At 37.5% G+C, this 22990-nt stretch overlaps 1 protein-coding gene across 3 annotated transcripts in view; it reads left to right on the top strand.

Moving 5' to 3' along the window:
- LOC122279594 (protein NAP1) overlaps nucleotides 1–22990 on the top strand; it is a 32238-nt gene that overhangs the window by 2575 nt on the left and 6673 nt on the right. For 2 of the 3 annotated variants that reach the window (XM_043090301.1, XM_043090302.1), the window contains exons 4-15: nucleotides 8114–8194; nucleotides 8699–8779; nucleotides 8962–9044; nucleotides 9899–9983; nucleotides 12025–12150; nucleotides 12252–12359; nucleotides 14949–14993; nucleotides 15119–15261; nucleotides 16107–16239; nucleotides 19423–19533; nucleotides 19641–19719; nucleotides 22200–22393. In XM_043090301.1, coding sequence (XP_042946235.1) covers nucleotides 8114–8194; nucleotides 8699–8779; nucleotides 8962–9044; nucleotides 9899–9983; nucleotides 12025–12150; nucleotides 12252–12359; nucleotides 14949–14993; nucleotides 15119–15261; nucleotides 16107–16239; nucleotides 19423–19533; nucleotides 19641–19719; nucleotides 22200–22393 — 1269 coding nt within the window. Of the gene's footprint in view, nucleotides 1–8113; nucleotides 8195–8698; nucleotides 8780–8961; nucleotides 9045–9898; nucleotides 9984–10314; nucleotides 10415–12024; nucleotides 12151–12251; nucleotides 12360–14948; nucleotides 14994–15118; nucleotides 15262–16106; nucleotides 16240–19422; nucleotides 19534–19640; nucleotides 19720–22199; nucleotides 22394–22990 lie in introns of those variants that run through there. The other variant, XM_043090303.1, reaches the window with a different exon arrangement.

Below are 22990 nucleotides of genomic sequence, written 5' to 3'. Positions count from 1 at the left end.
ATCCGGCGGCAAGATTTGTTCTATTCTCGACCACAGAGGGAGTCGTAGTCTAACGTCGACCACTTTAAGAGAGGTTGGAACACCTATCGACAGCCACAAAAAGCTTTCACCCAGCCACAGAAATCGTAGTTGGCCCTTCATTGTTCCTCTGCTGTTCTTCTGTGGTTTGGAACTTGCAGTTACGTTTGATGTAAGGGGTTTCCTCTCCTCCCGTGGATCTATCATAAGTCCTGGGGCTGAACCTTTCTGACCGAACTCAGGGGTCCTCAGATGATGGTGCTTCCTTTAAGGAAGGAGTTGGAGTAGAATCTGTATTAATCAGTGGGGATTTGAGATTTGGGATTTGGGATTTGATGATAACGACCTGCGATAGGGATTCGCCTGACGTGGAAGGTGAGAGGTGGTTGAAGGTGGAATAAAAAACTTTCATTTTTATGAAAGAGGGAGGAAATAGATTTCGTATCTCTGAACATAGCAAAAGGTTGGCTAAGTTCATGTGTCTAGGTGGGACAGCAGTTTCATGGGTGGTTGAAGGTGGAATAAAAAACTTTCATTTTTATGAAAGAGGGAGGAAATAGATTTCGTATCTCTGAACATAGCAAAAGGTTGGCTAAGTTCATGTGTCTAGGTGGGATGACAGTTTCATGGGTGGCAAAGAGGATAGATGATTGTTTAGAACTTAAATGTCATAAAGGATTCTTTCGAGAGCTAAGAATGGGTAATGGAGTTCTCATTATTCAACATCAGTCTAATGCAAGGGGTAGCTTTCTGCAACTCTTAGATTTCCAAAATGGTAGGAGGAAAGGGTTGTTGGTGATTACGGAAGGCGTTAATGCCATTGGATGGAAAGGCTTTCTTCAGTCCATTTAAAGCGTTACTGGGTACAAAGACACTATTCTGAAGCATGCAAAAAATAAAGGGGAGTTTGTTGATGGAAAGACAGTGGGAAGGTGTTCCTTAGTCAAAGGTGCTTTGTACGCTGCGGTGTTGAGGTCACAGGTGGGTAGTCCAGCGAGATCAGCTCCGCTGTAGATGGAAAGTGTAAGGTGTTTGTTGGAGACAAAGGCCATCAGGTGACATTGGGAGAAGTTGAGGGGGTCTTGTGGGACGTCAAAGCTCAATTGACGGGAGTTATGGAGTATGTGAGAGATTTGATGTTTAAAATGGATAAGGGGCTGGACCTAGTAATGGGTTTCGGTGGTGGGTCGAAAAAGGACGAGGGAGAGAGGGGGATAGATCCTATAGGTTCGAAGGCCTCAAGTGAGTTGGTAAAGGGCGTTTCAACACTAGCACAGATAGGGTCATTGGACGTCAGCATCTCTGTCCATGCTAGTGTGATTCAGGACATCGGCAATGTGTTGTCCATGCCTCCTGAGGGAGTAGTAGGCCCATAGTCACTAGTTGCAAATGGGGTTGTTACTTTGGAAGAAACAATTGAGCCTCTTGAAGATACAAATGGGGTAATAGAAGGTAGTGTTTACCCTACATGTTCTATTCCTGAGGGAGTAGTAGGGTCTGACAAAGTGGAACTACAAGGATCGTTGGGGGGTGAAGCAAATTTCAGCAATGCCATCATCAATGGAGGGGAGGAACCTTTTATGGTGACAGAAACAATGAACAGCAACCTTCTAGCTGTCGAGGAGACTCTGGATTTGTCGTTGGGTACTGTGTCTGGAGATAATGTTGCTCCCCTGGTTTCTCTTTCTTTGTCAAATGATATAGCGGGTTCACCATTGGATTGGGTTCTTCATATGCAGCATTTGAAGACCAAATTAAAGCTCTATTCACTATGATTGAGGCGAGCTAGACGCTTGAAACCAGATCAAGTTTCAAGAAAAGCAGGGAGTTAAAGCGTCTTTTATGGGCAATTAACTATGACGCTAAGGGAGGTAGTTCAAGTTGAGGGAAGACTAAAGGGAGGGCATTGTGAAGACGGTCTTGTAGAGGGATTTGAGTTAGTTGTATGGGAAACAAGGGGTTGGGGTTGGGGTTGGGGAGGTGTGTTCCATTCCAATTTGGGTTTGGTGTATTTAGGGTAGTTTTCATGGGCTTTTGGGTGATTCGGAGCACTCTAGTATGGACTAGGTGTTTTCTTGTATACGTCCGGTGTACTTGGTTACTCCTGTTGATATATATATAATATTTTTACTTATAAAAAATAATATTAAAAAAATTATATTCTAACAATATTTTAATTTTATAATATTTTTTTTTCAACATTTTCTCTATCCTTTCCCATGACTCAATAAATACTTAACTCAAATTATCTCACTACTATTCACAAACCATCATATTACTTTTCACAAAATTTTTATCTCATCTCATTTCCCAAGCATCCTCTAGTATGGTCAAATTCGTATCCAAGAATGTGCCTCCCTAGTGTTTAGTTACTAGCTTGTTGTCAAGATTAGTATTTTCATAGAAAGGAGGGGTAAATATATTTCTTCCTCCTTTTTTTTTTTTTTGATAGATAAGAGAAAATATTATTGATATGAATGAAAATGGCATAAGCCATGTACACCGGAAGTGTACAGAAGAACACCTAAATACATTCTAGCTATGTTGAATTAAAGACAAAAAATCATGAGCATTATCCCCATTTAGTACAATAGCTGAAAACCAAGACAATAGAGTGTGCAAAAAAAAATCTTCAGCCCCACTCTTGTTCGTTCCTTATCCTCAAAACAACGTGCATTCCTCTCTAACCAAAGACACCACATGATACATAGCGGAATCATCTTCCACACCGCAGCCACTTGATGACAACCTTGCAACTTCCTCCAACAACCCAACAGATCCACAACCCTCAGAGGCATCACCCAAGGAACATCAATCCTTCGAAAGATCTCATCCCACAACCCCCTTGCTACCTCACAATGCAATAGCAGGTGGTCCACAGATTCACCATTTTCTTTGCACATATAGCACCAATCTACCATGACACAACCCCTCTTCCTCAAATTATCCGTAGTCAAGATCTTTCCAAGAGCAGCACTCCATACGAAAAAAGTAACTTTGGAAGGCACCCGGGACCTCCATATATTTTTCCAGGAAAACGGAATATGATCTTGTGTTGTCAAGATATTGTAATACGCCTTAACCGTGCATTTCTTATGATTAACCCTCCAATTCACTCTATCCCCCTGTGTCATTGGCAAACCCTTGGAGTATAACAGGCTGAAAAAATCTGATACATAAGTTAGTTCCCAATCATGAAAATTCCTATTAAAAAGAATATTTCGTTGATGTGAGCCATGCGAAAAGAAACGCATTTCCGCCACTGAAGCCTCCCTATTCGCTGCAATACTATAAAGAGCCGGGAACGCCCTTTTCAAAGCCTCGTCTCCGCACCATACATCCTGCCAAAAACTGATACGGTTGCTCTCACCTGCTACAAAACAAATATTTTGTTCAAAACATGGCCACCCTTTCCTTATATACTTCCATAAACCTACACCATACCCCCTCTCACTTCATTCGAACACCATCCACCCCAAGCCGCTCCATATTTAACATCGATAATTGTCTTCCACAAAGATCCCCCTTCCGATTGATATCTCCACAACCATTTCCCCAACAAAGTTTTATTAAAAGTTCTCAAGTCACACACTCCCAACCCCCCCTGCTCGACTGGGGCACATACTGTCTTCCGTTTAACCAAATGAAATTTCTTCTCCTCCCCTATACCCCCCCAAAGGAACGCTTTAAAAAGTTTCTCGATCCTATTCACCACCCCTATAGGCATAGGAAAAAGGAAAGATAATAAGTGGGTAGATTAGTAAGGGTACTCTTAATGAGAGTGAGACGACCTCCTTTCGATAAATACATCCGTTTCCACCTAGCCAACCTTTTCTCAATCTTCTTCACTACCCCATCCCAAATAGCTCTAGCCTTGAATGTTGCGCCCAATGGTAGGCCCAAATTTTTTCCTCCTTAATGTTGTATTATACAAATTACAGAAAACAATACAATTGACCTAGCATTTTTTACGATAATCCTTTATTGAAGCTAATATTCTTTCCTTAGCATTCCCCCTCATGCTTTTTATTTTTTATTTTTTATTTTTTTGATAGGTAAGAAAATTTTTATTGAGGACAAGTAAAAAGGCATAGCTCAAGTACACATGAAGTATGCAAACTCCCCCACATGGTAGAGCATATAATGCATATTATTATGTAAATCCATCTTTATATAAATAAACTCTAACACCCATGGGTGGCCAAAGTGGTAAGGGCGAACTTGTGTGCATGAGCCCCCATGTCACAGGTTTGATTTCCCTTGGGATGAAATTGCGATTTAAGTGGGAGGCCATGGTGGTGGGTTGCTATGCTAGTCCTGAGGGTTTAGGTTCCATGGGTGAGTCCTAAGTTTGCCATGGGGTGGTTCCCCCATCATCCAAAAAAAGAAAAAAGAAAAAAAAGAACTCTAACCAATCGCAGCCTAGGGATTTTATAAAAATATCTAAAAAAATGGTGTAGAAATATCCCTACCCAGTATCTTCTCCATAATGAAGTGATGGAACCTCAATATACTTAGTTCTCTCATTAAACACTGATGGAGACAATCTGAAGGGTAGCTTGATTATGATAAAATAGTGGTATTGGAGTTTAAAGTCGTAAAACCAATCTACTAGAGAAAATGTTTGTAACCACATTAACTCACTAGGTGTTCCATAGTCTGCCTCTACACTTGTTTGAACTACAACTATCATATTCTACTCTTCCATGTAACCAGTTTAGCTCCAAAAAACATATAGTACCCAACAATGGACCTCTTATTTGATAGGAAGTCTGCTCGGTCAGCATCAGTGAAACCTTCCATCCTGAGATGCCCATTTTGTTAATACAGTAGTCCAAGACCTAGAGCTTTGACTCCATCGACTACACAAGTGCGGCTTGGCTAGATAGACCTTTTGACGAAGATGAGGTGCTTGGTGTGCTAAAAGGTATGAACAAAGATAAAGCCCCAGGGCCAGATGGCTTTCCAATGGCTTTTTTTCACACCTGTTGGGACATTGTCAAAGAGAATCTAATGAAGGTTTTTATCGAATTTCATGCTTTTATGAAATTCAAGAAGAGTCTTAATGTTTCATTCATCGCTCTTATTCCAAAAAGGGCGAGGTCGGTAGAAGTGACTGATTTCCGCGCCATAAGCTTGATAAGTAGGGTTTGCAAGATTATATCCAAAGTTTTAGCGAAGAGGTTGAGTGAAGTCATGGGAAAGATCATCTTGAAATCTCAAAATGCTTTTGTGAAAGGAAGGCAAATTTTAGACTTGGTTCTTATCACCAATGAATGCCTGGAGAGCAGAGTCAGATTTGACATTCCAGGCATCTTGTGTAAATTGGATATGGAAAATGCATTTGATCATGTGAACTGGGACTTCTTGCTACATATCCTTGTTCGGTACGACTTTGGGGAAAGATGGTGCCAGTGGATAAAGCACTGTATCACAACAGTCAGATTCTTAGTATTGGTCAATGACACTCCTGAAGGTTTTTTCAATAGTTCACGAGGATTGAGGCAAGGGGATGGGTGTGCTGAATAGAATGTTGGAAGGGGCGATGGGTGGGGGTTTCATCTCAGGCTTCTCGGCGAGTGGTTCTTTGCAAGAAAGCCTGATAGTCTCCCATCTACTTTTCGCCAACGATACCTTGATCTTTTGTGACCCGGATTTGGATCCGTTTCGCTCTTTAAGAGCACTCCTACTTTGCTTGGAATCTGTCTCTGGCCTTAAGGTTAACTTATCCAAGTTGGCAGTAGTCCCTGTTGGATCGGTCAATAACTTAAGTGAGGTCGCTGACACATTGGGCTGTAAGATCTCATCCTTGCCTACGAAGTATCTTGGACTTCCCTTGGGGGCCACTCATAAATCCAAGATAATGTGGGAAGGGATCGTTGAGAAAATTGAAGGCAAACTGGCAGGGTGGAAGAGAATTTACTTGTCTAGGGGGGGGAGGGAGGGGAGAACCACACTTATTAAGAGTATGTTATCTAATCTCCCAACATACTTTCTTTCTCTTTTCCCTATTCCTACAAGGGTGGCGTATAGACTGGAAAAGATTTTCCGTGATTTCTTATGGGGAGGGTTAGAGGATGAAAAAAAAATTCCATTTGATCAAATGGGATAAAGTATGCATCCCCTTGTCTTGCGGAGGTTGGGCTTTAGAAATTTGAGAATTTTCAACAAGGCTCTACTCGGAAAATGGTTATGGCTTTAGCATCTTGAAGGAGACGCTCTCTGGAGGAAGATCCTAGAGGTTAAATATGGGAGTGTCCAGGGAGGTTGGTGCACTAAGGAAGCAAGAGGGGCTTATGGAGTGGGAGTTTGGAAACTTATCCGGAATGTTTGGGATGATTTCCTAAGTAACAGCAGTTTTGTGGTGGGAAGGGGCACGCGAGGTTTTGGCACGACAATTGGTGTGGGGATGTCGTCCTGAAAAACGCATTTCCTTCTCTTTATAGGATTGTGTCTAATCAGGGCTTCTTGGTGGCTAATAATATGTGCAGTACTACGGATGTCATTCATTGGTCTGTGAGGTTCATTAGAGCTGTTCAAGATTGGGAGGTGGGAGACATCATTGAATTTTATAGAATGTTATATGCGCTGAAACAAAGGGCAGGAGGGGAGGACAGATTATGCTGGAAAGACACTGGTAAGAAGAAATTTTCAGTTCGTTCGTAATACAAGGCCTTGTCGACTCACTCTCCTAATGCTTTTCCTTGGAAGAGCATTTGGAGTATCAATGCCCCTCCCAAGGTTGTTTTTTTTGGCTGACTGGCTTCTCATGGTAAAATACTGACCATAGACAACTTAAGAAAACAGGGACTATACATTATGGATTGGTGTTACTTGTGCAAATACAATAGTGAATCTGTGGACCACCTTCTTCTCTACTGCGAAGCAGTCAAGATATTGTGGGATGAAATTTTCTCGAGGCTTGGTATTGCATGGGCTATGCCTAGGAGAGTGATCGATCTTCTGTCTTGTTGGCGAGGGATAAGGGGCAATCGCCAGATTGCAGCTGTATGGAAGATGTTACCTCTATGTTTAATGTGGTGCACATGGATAGAAAGAAATGGACGATGCTTTGAGAATAGGGAATGCTCTCCAGAGGGTTTCAGGGTTTTTTTCTTTCATACTTTACTACTTTGGGCTTCTTCTATTGTACCAAACAGAACAAGTCTCAATGACTTTTATGCTATTATCAATATCACTTAGTTTTGTAACTAGGCTTTATCAATAGCACTTAGTTTTGTAACTAGGCTTTTTCTTGTATACTCCCTGTGTACTAGGGCTTCGCCTTTTTACGTGGATCAATAAAATCTCTTTTACCTGTAAAAAATAAAATAAAATTTGAGAGCATCTTGATGTGAAACACTTGGAGCTTGCACAAATAACTGTTGCTCACCCTTTTGGGAGTCTGTGGCTCAAGCCAAAGGTATGTTGCTTTATGAAAGTATGACATATCGGTGATGGTTTGGATCCATAAGGATACCAATGGTTTGAGCACCTTGCAAACCTATTTCTGTCAACAATTCAAGTACTTGCTTCTTCAAATTCATTATGTATTATGTTGTCTTGTTAATACTATTTTAGAGCTTTTCTTGACGAGTAAAGATTTTTTGTTTTAGTCTATTTCGTTAATAGACTTACTTGGATTGGGCCTTTTTAATGAGGTTTTTATTACTCAAAAAAATTGCTAAGAGGGTGGAATGGCTTGTCTAGCTGATGCTTTTTTTTTTTTGGGCATTTTCACGAATTGACGGACATTCCTCCTTTCTATTTTTTTTTTTTAATTTCTTCAATTCATCTGATTCCCCTATTACTAAGCATATTTCATCCAGGTCTTTTAGTTTTTGTGGATCTGCATTCTTGTAGTGACATCGTAATCCTACTGAAAGCACATGCTAGGAATGATATATGTAGATATCTGGCTTCCACTTCGTAATTTTGATTTTATAAAACTCTTTATAGTGCCAAATAACAAAAGGAGAATTGCCAATATTTTTTTAAATAGTTTCAAATCATTCACACTTTTTTAGGCAAGTAGTTTTAGAATAAATCGCATGTTATATGTACCCAGTTAATGGTTTTCTTTTGTGTCTATCAGCTGCTTCTTGACTTGATGACATTTCGGGAACAAGCTCTACGGCTTATATTGGATCTAAGTAGCACAGTTATTACCTTGTTGGTGAGTTTTGAAACTGCTTTTCTTTACGGTGCATGATATACAATATGAATGTAAACTAACATCAACACAAAGAAGTGAAGAAGTCTAAGTTAGGTGTTCCCCTCGTATATTTTCTATGGACTTGGGCTAGGCTTTTTGATTTTTTTTTTTAAAATAAAATCCTCAATTACTTGTAAAAAAATAAATAAAAGAAGGAAAAGGAAACTCGATGCGTGTCTTGTGCATCGTATCCGTACAAAAAAGTGTTATACATCTTTTATTTGCCATTTGTTTTTTGATCAGTAAACATGAATTTATTGATGATATAGATAGGCATAGCCCAAGTACCCATGACATTTGTGATAATGGATGCTTGAATTGGTTTCAAAGGACCTACGTATAGGGCTTGCATATGAAAGAATATTGAAATAGTAAATCTTTCCTTACTGTTTACACTTTTGGAGTAATTATTTGTTAACAAAGATATCATGGCTAGGTTTGTTAATTTTGGATATTATATTGCAGCCTCATCAGAACTCGCTTATTCTACATGCATTTATGGATCTCTTTTGCTCCTTTGTTCGTGTTAACCTTTTCTCTGAGAAGGTAAGTCAACTTTCCATTTTGTTTGTTCATCTCATTTTTTATCCCTTTATGCTTCTCTCATTGTCCTCAAGCTAGGAACTTTTGAGTGTTTTTTTCTTGATTTTATGTGTGTATACTCAGGTATATGATATAGATGCATGTTTTTTGTTTTTTTTTTTCCTAATATGATGCTTTTGTAACAGATGCCAAGGAAAATGGTGCTTCAGGTATATAACCTTTTGCATGCGATGTCAAGTAATGACCGAGATTGTGATTTTTACCATCGGTAAGAGACATTTCTAATTCTTTGAGTTATCTTGGTGCTGCTAGATGAGTTGTGTTTTAAATATAATGATTTTGTGGTTAGCTTATAAGTGATATCTAAATATGGATATCATCTTACCTGAGATGCCTGGAGGATACCATTTATGCCAAAATCACTTATGAAGTAGGGTTTCTATGTAATACAAGAAGAGAGGCCATTTTTTGGCAACCTGTCAAAGAAATGAGTGTTACTCCAAAGATCGTGGAAAGGAGGTTGTGCAACTTCTGTGTAACTCAATTGTGTGAGTTTTTGAAGAGGATCCTTTTTTTGTGTTTCGCACAGGAACAAGTCACATCCACAATTTTAATTCCCTGCATATGGTGTTTACAGCCGGCACTTTTATTTGACAAATAATTGATGTAATAATTGTTGTCATGGGAAAAATGGTATCACATCCTATAAACAAGGGATGGAGGGTGGGATCTCAATTTCCAGCCCATAAGGATGTTTGAACTCTATTTGGCTATCAAAAAGAAAAATTGTTATCTTGGTAGATGGGTATGTATTATATGCTTAGATTAACATTTGGTGGTCCTTTGCAGCATGACCCCCCCCCCCCCCCCCCCCCCCCCCTCCCCTCTCTCTCTCTAATTTCTGAATTCTTAATATTTGTAAAAGACAATTTTTGTATGATTTGTAAATACACTCTAGCTCACATGTTACCTCCTCTGCATGTACGAACAAGTTGAAGGGTAAGGTTGGCAGATCAAGATCCACTGGTGCTTGTATCACTTTTCCAATAAAGAAAATTGTCTTGTGTATTTCATTCTCACTTGGTGCATCAAACCTTATATCTTTTCTTATCTCAATGACAGTTTGGTTCAATTTATAGACTCTTATGATCCACCATTGAAAGGATTACACGAGGACCTAAATTTTGTGAGCCCACGTATTGGAGAGGTGATCAATTCCATCCCTTTATCAAAATGAAATTTTCTCTTTTACTTTGATAAGATGGTCAGTTTATGGCAATTTTGTGCTCACATTTCTCTTGGGATCTTCTTAATATCATTAGTCTCTAAGAGTTAGGATTGATTTGTGATAAGTTTTAAAACCATTTGTCATCTGGATAAGTATCCAAGTTTGTAACTTGGTGTGGCAATATGCTCCTCTTCTACTCTTTTACCTCAATCCTCCAAAAATGCTTGCCATCAAATTCATAATGAGAAAAAAATTATAAACTAAAATGATGTACAAACAACAGTCATGTATCTCTTTATTGTCGAATCAGAGCCTGTGCTTGTCTGAAGATGAAATTTTCAGACTCTTATGATCCACCATTGAAAGGATTACACGAGGACCTAAATTTTGTGAGCCCACGTATTGGAGAGGTGATCAATTCCATCCCTTTATCAAAATGAAATTTTCTCTTTTACTTTGATAAGATGGTCAGTTTATGGCAATTTTGTGCTCACATTTCTCTTGGGATCTTCTTAATATCATTAGTCTCTAAGAGTTAGGATTGATTTGTGATAAGTTTTAAAACCATTTGTCATCTGGATAAGTATCCAAGTTTGTAACTTGGTGTGGCAATATGCTCCTCTTCTACTCTTTTACCTCAATCCTCCAAAAATGCTTGCCATCAAATTCATAATGAGAAAAAAATTATAAACTAAAATGATGTACAAACAACAGTCATGTATCTCTTTATTGTCGAATCAGAGCCTGTGCTTGTCTGAAGATGGATGGAGTAGTGCTTATACCAGGTTCTGCATTCACATCCTTAAATTTTATTTCTTTCTACCTTATTCCTGTATCTCCAAAAGGGGGAAGAAATTTGCAGGGACGTTTTATGGATTTGAAGATGACTGGAAATAAAGTATAATTTTTTATTGTTTAGGTAAGGATTTCATTCCAGGAAGTTTGGAAGTTTGAGATCACAGGTAGGAGTTTAATAATGGCTTTCTGGGGAAATGGATCTCTAGAAATGAGAATGAGAGAGCAAATTTTGAAAGAGACTGCTACTATATATTTGTGCCAGCAGAAATTCTGGGACATGAGTGTAGTGGATGCCCTTATGGCCATGGTAAGTGGAAGCAATAGACAGATCAGCGAATTCTGGTTTTAAGGACTGGGCTTCTACCTGCTTTTTGATGATATATCTTTGGGTATTCTCATCTATGATTGAGATAGCTGATCTGTAGCTGTCAGTCAGGAATCTTTGGATATGCCTTCATTGCCTGTGTTGATCAGTTGATGATTGAGGCTCGGATATCAACATTATTGGGGGCTAGGTGAAAAGGAAGGGAATAATTCTTATGTCATGGTGATGGTGGATGTTATCAATTGGAGGAGTACTAAGATGGTGGATTTTTCATAATCCTGCATTCCACTATTCCAAAAACCAGTGTATCGTGGAATCTTGTTGCACTTGATTAGCCTTTTGTGTATGTACGGGCTTGAAACCATACCCATCTGGTAGATGGAATCTTTGGTTTGACAAACATCTTTATTTTACCTGTCTTTTTTTTTTTTTTTTTCCCATTTACTTAAAAAAATTGTCTATATTCCTATATAAAGTTCATGTTGTGTGAGCAACTGTTTCCAATGTGAAAGTCGCTTTCCTTGTCCAGAACTGTGGTTTATTGTTGACTATTTGCACATATCCAGTCTGTTTTTGGTAGACATGGTATTTATTTTTGCAATGCCTTCCCAGAGCAAAATGCATTGCAACACTGCTAGCAATGCCTCTAATGTTACAGGAGAAAAATTGATACAATAGAATTATTTTTGTTCCATAGGTACTGTATTAAATAGGATGCCTATATATTTGAGTCCTAGTGAAATGGAATGCTTGCTCAAATGATCTCAAGGTTATGATCTTCATGTTTTTAAACGCCTTGCAAAACTTTTAGTTCCTTCTATTTAATTTAACTGAAAAAAAATATTTAGTGGCATTCATTTAAAAAACTACCTTGAAAATTTCAATTTCCTTTTTCAGGTATTAGAAGCTGTGGGTCCTATTATTTTCCTATCAACAGATACAAGGAAGCTAAGAAATGAGGGGTTTTTGAGTCCTTATCATCCTCGTTATCCAGACATACTTACAAATTCTGCTCACCCAATGGTAGATACTGTGACCTTCAATGACTTTACAATTTCCACCTTTTTTGTTAGTGTTGCTTACTATTTATTGTCCTGCATTTCTTGTGTTATTCCCGCTTGCAGAGGGCACAGGATCTAGCAAATGTTACCTCTTACCGGGAGTGGGTGTTATTTGGGTATCTTGTTTGTCCTGATGAACTACTCCGTGTCACTAGCATTGATATTGCTATGGTAAATCCCAGAAATTGCCTATTTCCTATTTGCTACCATTATGCAATAAATCTTCCATTTAAATTTTGCAAGAAAAAGGTATGCAAATATATGATAAGCATTCAATAAGGAAATTTTATGCACTACATACATAGTGCTAGCAATGCAGTTAACTACAATTGTTAACGATATTTTGTAAAATAATGCTATTCTGCAACTCTTATATTCTTGGGAGGCATATACATTTTTCCAAACCTCTGACGTGGTGAAAGAAGACTTGGCAAGAATCTCCATGACTTTCATGCTAAGGTCAAACAAAAGATAATAAGAAACCAGAATATATTGAATGGCATTATTGGAACTGATGTAAGGGATTTTTGACAATGACATCCAATTCAGCCTTTACTTCTTATTGACACACGCTGGCCACAAATTAGCATCACAGTGTTCACATAGCACATATGAGATTCCTTTCCCTATAGTTAGCAGCCTTAGTGGGAAGTAAGGTTTGTCAAGAGATCCAAAGAAGGCTCACAAGACTTCGCTTAAATCATTTTCCTATCCATCTTGATTGTGGTCATAACTTGTGAACTCTACACAGAATAATGGAGTTAAGATTGGATATAATTGGGCTGATCAATTCAGGTCTAGCCAAATATGACTATGTCATATTCATCTTGACCCACAAATTCACTGGATGACGGTTGACCCACTTGGCCTGATTTGTTTTCCCATTCAAAAAAAGACAATTAAAGGTCAAGCATCTTTATTATCTTGGTTGGGTTGGCTGACCCAACACAACCCATTGGGGTTGTCAGTTGGATCGGGTTTTTTTGGATCAACCTGAACCCAATCCGAATAATTGAATAGGTCAATCACCCTGACCCGAACCCAATAGGCATGCTTCACGGTTTGACCCAATTATGCCCAACCCTAACCCTAATCCTATTAATATGTGTCGGGTTTGCTGGTTGTGTAGAAAATTGATATCCCTACAACCCATTTAACTATATAGTTGCATGTCAATTTATAGACCCCTAGGGGTTGGCTCAAGTGGTATGCTCCCTCTAGGTCTAGTGTTTGAATTGTCTTGGGTGCAAAGAATTCCTAGGAGCTATCGGACTGGGGGATTTTTCCCTTGAATTACCTGAGGTGTACTTGTTGGAAACTCTTAACGAGGGCCTGTGCACTCATGGAATTAGTATGGACGCTGTTCCCAGACACTCGGTGCCAATAAAAAAAATAAAGAAAATAAAACTATGTTACGAAAGGGGAAAGTATTGCAAATTCATGTGAGAAAATTGCCAGTTAAGAAACAATTGCAAATCGTAATTGCGCATATTATATATATTCTAATATTTTATTTTGGAATGATTTTTTTTAGTCAAACATGTTGTGTCATGTCAGGTCAATCCATTTGGATAGTTAAACGGATCAAATTAGTCTCGTCAACCTATGAAATAAATGTGTCGTGTCCACACTGACTCATAAATGGCCCGACCTGTTGACAGCCCTACTATCTACTCAGAGAAATAGGGAATCTGTTGATTCTAGACCATTAATGAACCATGTGAAGTTTCCTGCTACCACTGGAAGATCAAGAAAATTCTGCTAAAAAATAAAATCTTAGAAATCCACCGTAGCTGGAGATGACTGTGTTGTGCCTGACCTTGCACTCAAAAATTGAGTGACATTGAAGTATTTCCCTGTGCTCCAAGGCATTGTCCCACCAGCTGATCAAAACTGCCAGCCCATCCCACAGAAAACTTATATCCTGATCATAACTAGGGCCATAGACTCCTGTAAATGCCCATATATGGTGACTGACCCCATTTCTGGACAAACCAGCTATTGGGAATTCCCTTGCACAATTTTTTTTTTTTTTTTGATAAATAAATAATTTTATTGATCAAAGAATGGCAACGCCTGAATTACAACTCTAATGGCCCACCTAAGTGGGCACGTTAGAGGCATTCCCTTGCACAAATATCAAGATTTTCCACCATCCTCTATCCCACATAAGCAAAATCCCCCCAAAAGCTCCTCGAGCTCAGAAAGCACCATCCAACATGTGGGCTTACCCAAAAACAGTGTGTAATATTGGTGGTCAGTGGTCACCTTTTCTAGTTCATTCTCGAATATAAATGATTTCACCTTTCCACTCTTTAAATAAATTTGATACCAAAATGGGAAAGTGGCTTTGGCACTATGCCAATGGAGGAGATAGCCGATGAAGGGTGGTAGTATGTGGGGTGGCTGAAGCTCTGAGAAGGTGAATAATAGTGATGGAGTTGGGATATGGAAGAAATTTTGACAAAACTGGGGGTTGTTTTCTCTGTACATAAATGTAAAGATATTGATCTGCGGTTCTATTTATTGCTATTGGCATAAATTTATAGTGGTTTCTCTACACTCTACTGTGGGAAAATGTAGATACTTTCATCTTGTTAACAATTTTGATTTAGAGATTATGCGATATTTCATTTTACTTAACCCCCCCCAAAAAAAAAAGACGATTCAACATTTCTAATTGAATTAGAGTCTGTTTCATTACCCTTTCTTTTTGTTTGATTATTTATTTATATTCTAATTGGATGTGGCTCACTACAGGTTGTACTGAAGGAGAGTTTAGTTCTTACATTATTCAGAGATGAAGTGAGTTCTACTATCGGTTGTTGAAACTGTATTTGAAATTTGGCATTACCTCTTATATTGCATTAGTTGACTGTCATTGAAAACATTTTTTTGATAAGACTGTCATTGAAAACATTAAAATGCAGTATATACTTTTACATGAGGACTATCATTTATATGTTCTGCCACGAATATTGGAATCAAAGAAGATGGCAAAATCAGGACGTTCAAAGCAGAAAGAAGCAGATCTGGAGTACAGTGTTGCAAAGCAGGTTGAGAAAATGATAAGGTATAACCAGATGCTGTGTAATAACTTAATTTTCTGCTATCTGAGTCTAACAGCCAAATGAGTTAAAATGGAAATTTTTTATGGAACATTAAATGTTATGCACGTTCTACTAGTTCCAATTACCATTATTACAGTATATGTTTGATTGCCTGAGTGGGGGAGGAAGGATAAAGAAACAAATTCTCAGAGCTGCATCTATGAAAGCCCTCAATATAAAATAGAGTTTTAACCATAATCGATATTTTGAAGCAGGATCATGTTTAAAAGGTCCATTGGTGCAAAACTTGTCTTTGTTACGATGAAGTTTGATTGTGGTGCAACCTGTGCATAAGTTTTGGTAGGTGGGGGACATTATTTTTAACAATTTGTTTTTTTTTTCACTTTAGTTTTAATGCCAAATATGAGAAATCGATTTTGTATTGTCACTCCTGAACTGTTCTGGACCACCTCAAACTTTTGGATGCATCCTTCTTTAGGACAAATGTATCATATGTTTCAGAGTAGTACAAATAATGCTACATACAGTCATGGGGTGCGTAAGCGCCGTGCAGTCGTTTTGAAAAAGAGTAGGGTCCACTATTAAAAAATTAATTTCTTTTTATGTGGGTTCCGTATTTATTTACTTTTTTCAAAGTGATTGCATGACGCTTGCGCATTCACGACTGCACTTATCATTTCTCTTTTTAAAAACTCTTACTTAATTGTTTACCTCTTAAAAAAAAAAAAACTGTTGCTTAATTGTGTTCCAAGAGTCCAACAGTATTTTTTTTTTCACTAAATCCCTTGATTTTTAATGGTTCCATTAGTATTGAACATGATATAGTAAAGTTGGAATATCATTGCAGTGGAGTGCATGAACAGGCATTTGTATCTTGTGATGCCATACATCGTGAAAGAAGAATATTACTGAAGCAAGAGATTGGAAGAATGGTGCTTTTCTTTACTGATCAGCCTAGTTTATTAGCTCCAAACATTCAGGTAAACTGTCATCACTGATTACTTTAAGCTATTTGAAATAGACCGGTATGATCTGAATGTGCTGCTTGTATTAGTAGGACAGAATGCATTGAGGACATGACAATACATGCATTTTACATGCACATAGTAACACAAAAGTAGGACGCAGTGTTTGAAACATTTTGTAACCAACTTCTATTCCTATATACTGTCGAATCCCTTTCTTTTTTCTTTTGATAATGTATACCGAAAACCATTCTTCTTTTTTCTTTCCAATTAACCTCTATATCTCTAATGAAAGATAAGTGATCTCAAATATCTTAACTACACATCTGATTGCTGTTAACAAATTTGCTAGGCCTCATGTATGGAAGGATCACCACTACCCCTACTCTCAGTTAAAGAGGATTAAGGCCCCATTTGGATTGCAAGATGTTCTCATCTCATCTCAACATCCAAACACCACAAATACAAACACTTGTCAATTTCAAATCTTCAACTTTTTCATTTAATCATTACAACTTTCCCAAACTTCCAAAAAAAAAACACAAAAAAAAATTCAATTTTTTCAAATCCCAAAACAAAAATAATATTAAAAAATGATATTCTAACAATATTTTAACTTTATAATATTTTTATTCAACCTTTTCACGCTTCTTTCCCAAAATCCTATAAAACATTTTAACTCAAACCATTTCACTACTATTCATAAACCATTTCACTATTATTCACAGATGATCTCATCTGACTATTCAAATGAGGCCTAAGTTTCTCATCCCTCAACCATCTTCTGCAACAGGCAAACACACCTTGGACCATTTCACGAGATGGAATTAGGCTCTCCAAAAAAGATCTCATACCTCCCCACAAAAATCTTGTTTTAACTTCTTAAGCTGGTTAGCAACTCCCAGCGGGAGTGGAAAAGGAGACGTATAATAGGTAGACAAATTGGATGACACACTCTTAATCAATGTACTACCATCCTTCAACAAGTACAACCACTTCCAACAAGCAAATTGATACTACATCATCTCAATAATACCTTCCTAAATTACCTATCAAAATAATAATAATAATAATAATAATAATAATAATAATAATAATAATATTTGGCTTTGATGGGAACTCCCAAAGGAAGACCTAGGCGAGTCATGGGTGAGGTAGAAATCCTGCAACAAAGGATATCCACCAAACTGGCTACATTCTTTACATTATCAACCTGGAGAAATTTTGATTTCGTGCTAAGCTAACCTTTAAATTGGGGACTGCTTCAAAGCTTACGGTAAGCATCACAGGTAAAAAAGATGATCATTGTTGCCAATAAATATAATAAGGTGTCACATGCGAAGAAAAGATACAAGAGATATTAAAGCCTCTAGGTGCTCTAGCAGAAGTCATTCCGCTTAAAGCGTCCATACGAATGAAACTAGTAAAGAATTAAAGGGTCCCTTGTCATAATTCTCTTCAGTAGTATGTAAATCTTATCAAAGAGATCGTGAGATGAAAGTATAGAAATTGTGAGTTGACTAGGAACTTTTAGGGAATGATATTCATTATTTTTGGGCTTTTTTGGGTTATGCCCAACCTGGGACGAGTTTTAATGACTTTTATGCTGTTTTTCACAGCGCTTAGCTTGTAATTAGGTTCATCTCCTGTGTATTTTCTGTGTAGTTGGGCATTTCCTAATTACATGGTTTAATAAATTCTTTTTACTTATAAAAAAAAAAGGGGGGTGAAGGTGTTGCTTGTTGGCGGAACTATTTTGAAATTCATAGAAATTTAGAAGTTTGGAGGATGACTGTTTTGTGCTTAATGCTTAATATGGTGTATTTAACATAAACCAATGCCTCTCATGTATACTCCCTATGTACTTGGGCTTTGCGTACTCTTTTGAATAAAATACCTTGATTACCAATCTAAAAACCATAACCCAATGCCAGAACTTTTGAAAATCATGAGAGGACGGTGACAAAGTTAAAATCCACAATATTCCACTCCTTAAATGTTTGGATGGCTGCTCACAAGTTCTCTAGCTTTCTAGATTTCAAGAATTTTTGAAAATCATGAGAGGACGTTGACAAAGTTCCCTACATGTTTGGGCTTTCTTGCTAGTTGGGTATATCCTTTTATTTGGCAAGTACAAATTTTATTGATAGAACTAGGCAAAGGCCCAACCACACAAGACGTATACAAGAGGAAACACCTAGTTGGGAAGAAGTGGGAGAGATAGATACAAGAAATTTGTGAACATTAAGACCAGTCAAATCTATAGCTAGTTGGATATATCCTTTATTTTTCATGTATTTGGATTGTCCCCACTATGCACCTATAATAAAACTGCATTACTTATAGCAAAAAATTTATCTGATAGGCCAATGATTAGAGGTGAAGCTCTTCACATCATTCTTTGACCAGTGGGATGGGGTGCTTAAGATAAAATGGTTTTGGGGAAGAATAGCGTTCAAAGTAAAGTCGTTATACAATGTCTAATGTGCTCATCACTTTCTCCTGGAAGAGTATTCAGAGAAATAAGGCTCCCCTTAGAGTTATTTTTTTTAATATGGTCAAAGGCTTTAGGAGAGATTGTTACTTTGAACAATGTAAGGGAGTGAAAAGTTTTAGTGGTTAGTTGGTGTTTCATGCGTAAGAAGAGTGAGGAAGCAATGGATCATCTTCTATTTCAATGCGGGGTTGCCAGCATTTTGCAAAACACAATCTTTGACCTATTTGGAATAAAGTAGTGTATGCCTTTTCGAGTGTTGGATCACCTAGCATGTTGGAAAGTGCAGTTCAGTAGTCATTAGTGCACATTATTTTGTAAAACGATTGTGTTGTTTAATGCAGTCCACTTGGAGTAAAAGAAATGAGCTTAGCTTGAAGACCGTGAAAAGTTGGTATTGGACCTCAAGTCATTCTTTCTTAACTCCCTTTATCACCTTATAGTGTGTCTACAATAGTGTTGCATTTTTTTTTCTACTTTTCAAGAATCCTAGATCGTTTCACTTTTGCTAGTTAGGTGTATCTCTTTTATACTTCCTGTATACAATAGTGCTGGTTTGCTCCTTACCTTTGTTTGGGCAATGAGTCTGAGCTTTTTAACATTTAATATGCTTACAAAGAAAATTGATTTGTTTGTATTATTGTAGAATAGATAACTTGTAGTTGTAATTGATGTTTTCTTCAATGATTTGGTATTTTCTACAGATGGTATTTTCAGCATTGGCCTTGGCTCAATCTGAGGTCCTTTGGTATTTCCAACACGTAGGAAATACATCATCAAAATCTAAAGCTGCAAGAATGGTACCGGTGGACATAGTAAGTCAAGTTTCTCTTCCATTTATTTGTTAGACCTATTATTAGTTCTTTGTTTTTCAACCACCTAACGCAGTGCTTGACTTTTACTGCCATGACTTTGGTTTCAGGATCCAAGTGATCCAACTATTGGGTTCTTATTAGATGGGATGGAACGCCTATGCTGTTTAGTTCGCAAGTATATTGCAGGTTAGATTTATTCTGGTTTAATAGTTCTTTTCACAACCATGAATTTATTGTATCTTTTTCTCCTCTCCTAGATAGGTCTCTCTTATATACTTCCTGTGTACTTGGATTGTGCCTTTTGCGCTTTTAATAAAGATTTCTTACTAGGAGTTGGCTCAAGTGGTTAACGCCTTGGTCTTGGTGGTATGCTCCCTCTAGGTCTAAGGTTCGAATCCTCTTGGGTGCAAACAATTTTTAGGGGCCATTGGATTGGGGGAACTTCCCCTTGAATTACCCGAGGTGCACTTGTGGGAAACTCCTTGCTGAGGGCTTGTGCATCCCTTGAGATTAGTCTGGACTTTGTTCTCGGACACCCGATGCCAATAAAAAAGAAATAAAGATTTCTTACTTATCAAAAAAAGAAAAAAGAATTTGTTTAACAATAGTGAAGATTTCAGTATCTAGTTTCCCCATAAAATTGTTCATTTCTACTCTTTAGTGTTTGGCTAATATGAACTAACTACCAATATGAAAAATTCTGAAATGCAGCCCAATTATGTTAAACTTACCCTCTTTTGAGTTAGGAGGGAAGACTTTCTATTGTAGAGATTTTAGACTTTAAGAAGCCTAATATGGAGATGCTACTTAACACTATTGCTCTTTCTTGAAGTTTATGGATTCAGTATATAATCTTTAAGTTCTTTGAATGGTTTTGCTATGTTATCAAAGATGATTAATTACTGATATCCATGCTAGACATCTGTTTCTCTCTCTTTTGGGTTTTGAAGGATTGAAACTAAAAAACCCAATTATGTACAATGATTCAAAATAAATGGGAAGATATATGAATCAAAACACTGATTTTTAGCATGAAATTTACAAAGTTTCATTGCGTTTAAGTGTGCCTGGGACTTCCACCAACACTTCCTATGCATTATTTGGGGTTCACCTTTGATGTCTTCTTTTAAGTCGCAATCTATTTGGAAGGTGTAACTGAAAGGGGAAAGAAAATTGCCTAGCGGAAGAAGTTAAATTTTTAAGAGGGGGTAGGGGAATAAGGAATAATTACTATCATCCAGAACTCGCCTACATAACATGTATCACATTTTTCCTATGCTTGGGAGTGTAGTCAACAAATTGGAGAAGTTTTCATGAGATTTATTAGGGAGAATGAAAACTGTGCCTTCAATGGGCGGGAGGCTTGGGTTTTAGAAAACTGTGCCTTCAATCATACTAGTTGGGGGAAATGGTTAATAGTTATGGCAGTTTTCTCAGGAGGATGATCATCTATTTTTTCTTGGTATTAAAAATGGGGAAGAAGCGCAGTGTCTAAAGTGATTGGAGCTGGATGGAAGTCTATTTTGAATTTGTTCTAGTCCGGAGTGATTATGGTAGGGTAGTTAGTTTTTAGCATGATGTTTCATGTGCTGATGAGCCATTGGAGTCTTTATTGCCTGATTTTTTCGGATTGTTGCTATTAAAGATGTTTATGTGGATGTATCAGGTTGTATGGTGTATTGGAGTACTATATTTGTGCAATTGATACCTATAAAAAAAATATATTTGTGCGAATAGTACATGATTGGGAGTTGAGTCAGTTTACCATCATTGAATAGATCAGATGTTTTGGCGTGGCCAATAAAATGTTTCGGAAGTTTATTCCTAAGATTGTATTATGAGGCTTCAAGAGGAGTTAATAGATCAGATTTTTCTTGGAAGACTATTTGTAGTATGAAGGCAACACTGAAAGTGGCTTTCTTTGTTTTGACGCATTGTTGGCACTATTTCATGGAGTTCACGGTCGTGCAAAATGGAAGAGAATTTGTTTTTTGCTAAGTAAGATAAAATTTTCACTAAAACAAGTAAAACCGGCACTGCCCAAGTACGCAGGTAGTATACGAAAGAGAACACCCATTACAAGTTAGGAACTAATTTTTTTTTTTTTTTTATAAGTAATAAGAAAATTTTACTGACGGATAAATAGGCATAGCCCAAGTATACAAGAACCATAAAGGAGAAAACACCTAAATACAAGCTAGGAACTAGAATAGGCTAAAAGCAAATCAAGAAGATTATCTCCATTCAATACAAGAGCCTTTGCCCAAATACACAAAGTACTAAAGGAAAACTCTCTTAAGTTCTCCTATCGAGCATTCTCTATCTTCAAAGCACTGCCCATTTTTTTCCAACCATAAACACCACATCAAATATAAAAGGATCATCCTCCATATGGCAGCAATACGATGACTCCCCTTAAAACCTTCCCAACAAGCTAAGAGATCCACCCCTTGCTTAGGCATCACCCAAGCTACCCTTCCTACCAAAAAGCTCATCCCAAAAAGGGCTTAGTTGCTCTCATCTGCATCTTGTACTTATATCTGTGCTCAACGTTGTGCTGTCTTGTACTTGTAAAAAAATGTCTTTCCATGCTGTTTTGTTTCCAAAGAAAGAGACCTCTTATGTAAACCTAGATTTTTTAATTAACTTTTTATACTTTTATGCAGCAATTCGAGGTTATGCATTATCATATCTTTCTTCCTGTGCTGGTAGAATTCGTTTCTTGCTGGGCACTCCAGGAATGATTGCTCTTGACATGGATCCAAGCTTGAAAGGACTTTTTCACCAAATTGCTCAGCATCTTGAAAACATACCAAAACCACAGGGTGAAAATATCTCGGCCATCACATGTGATCTATCTGTAAGATACCTGTGCATGCCATGTTTTGTTTTTGTTAGGGTAGATATCAATTATAAAAAGCCTTCCGAGGTTTTTAAAATAAAATTGACCTGCAGCCATCCCGTATTTTTATCTGTCACCTCAACTAAAGTTATAGTTTAGCTGTAACTGTAGGCATCATGGACTAAAATTTTATAATTACGACCTCAATCAAATTTAGCAATTAAAATTATCAAAAGGCTGAGGGACAGTATCTTATAAGAAGTCTTGGAGACACTTTTTTTTTTTTTTTACTTTTTTTGTGCCTCTTCTTTGTCACTTTCTTTTGAAGGGGGTGCTCTGTCAGATGTTCTCTCTTTTCTAATTTTGTTACTTATATATAATAAGGACATGTTTTTGTGGTGATGATTGACATTGTAGGCATATGTTCTCTATCGTTTACAATGCAATAAACATGTCTAGGAGGGTTATTCATACTTGTCAAAAGCCCTGGAGTTCTAGGAGGGTTATTCATACTTGTCAAAAGCCCTGGAGTTCTGTATGGCTGTATAAATCCCAAAGCTAGTCATTTTAAGTTATTCATAGTTTGTGTTTCATGAAAATGCAAGAGAGGTCATT

Source organism: Carya illinoinensis, chromosome 10, assembly GCF_018687715.1.
Source record: "Carya illinoinensis cultivar Pawnee chromosome 10, C.illinoinensisPawnee_v1, whole genome shotgun sequence".
NCBI classification, from domain to species: domain Eukaryota; kingdom Viridiplantae; phylum Streptophyta; class Magnoliopsida; order Fagales; family Juglandaceae; genus Carya; species Carya illinoinensis.
Note: the sequence above shows the minus strand (reverse complement) of the source record. Positions and strands in the feature narration are given on the sequence as shown.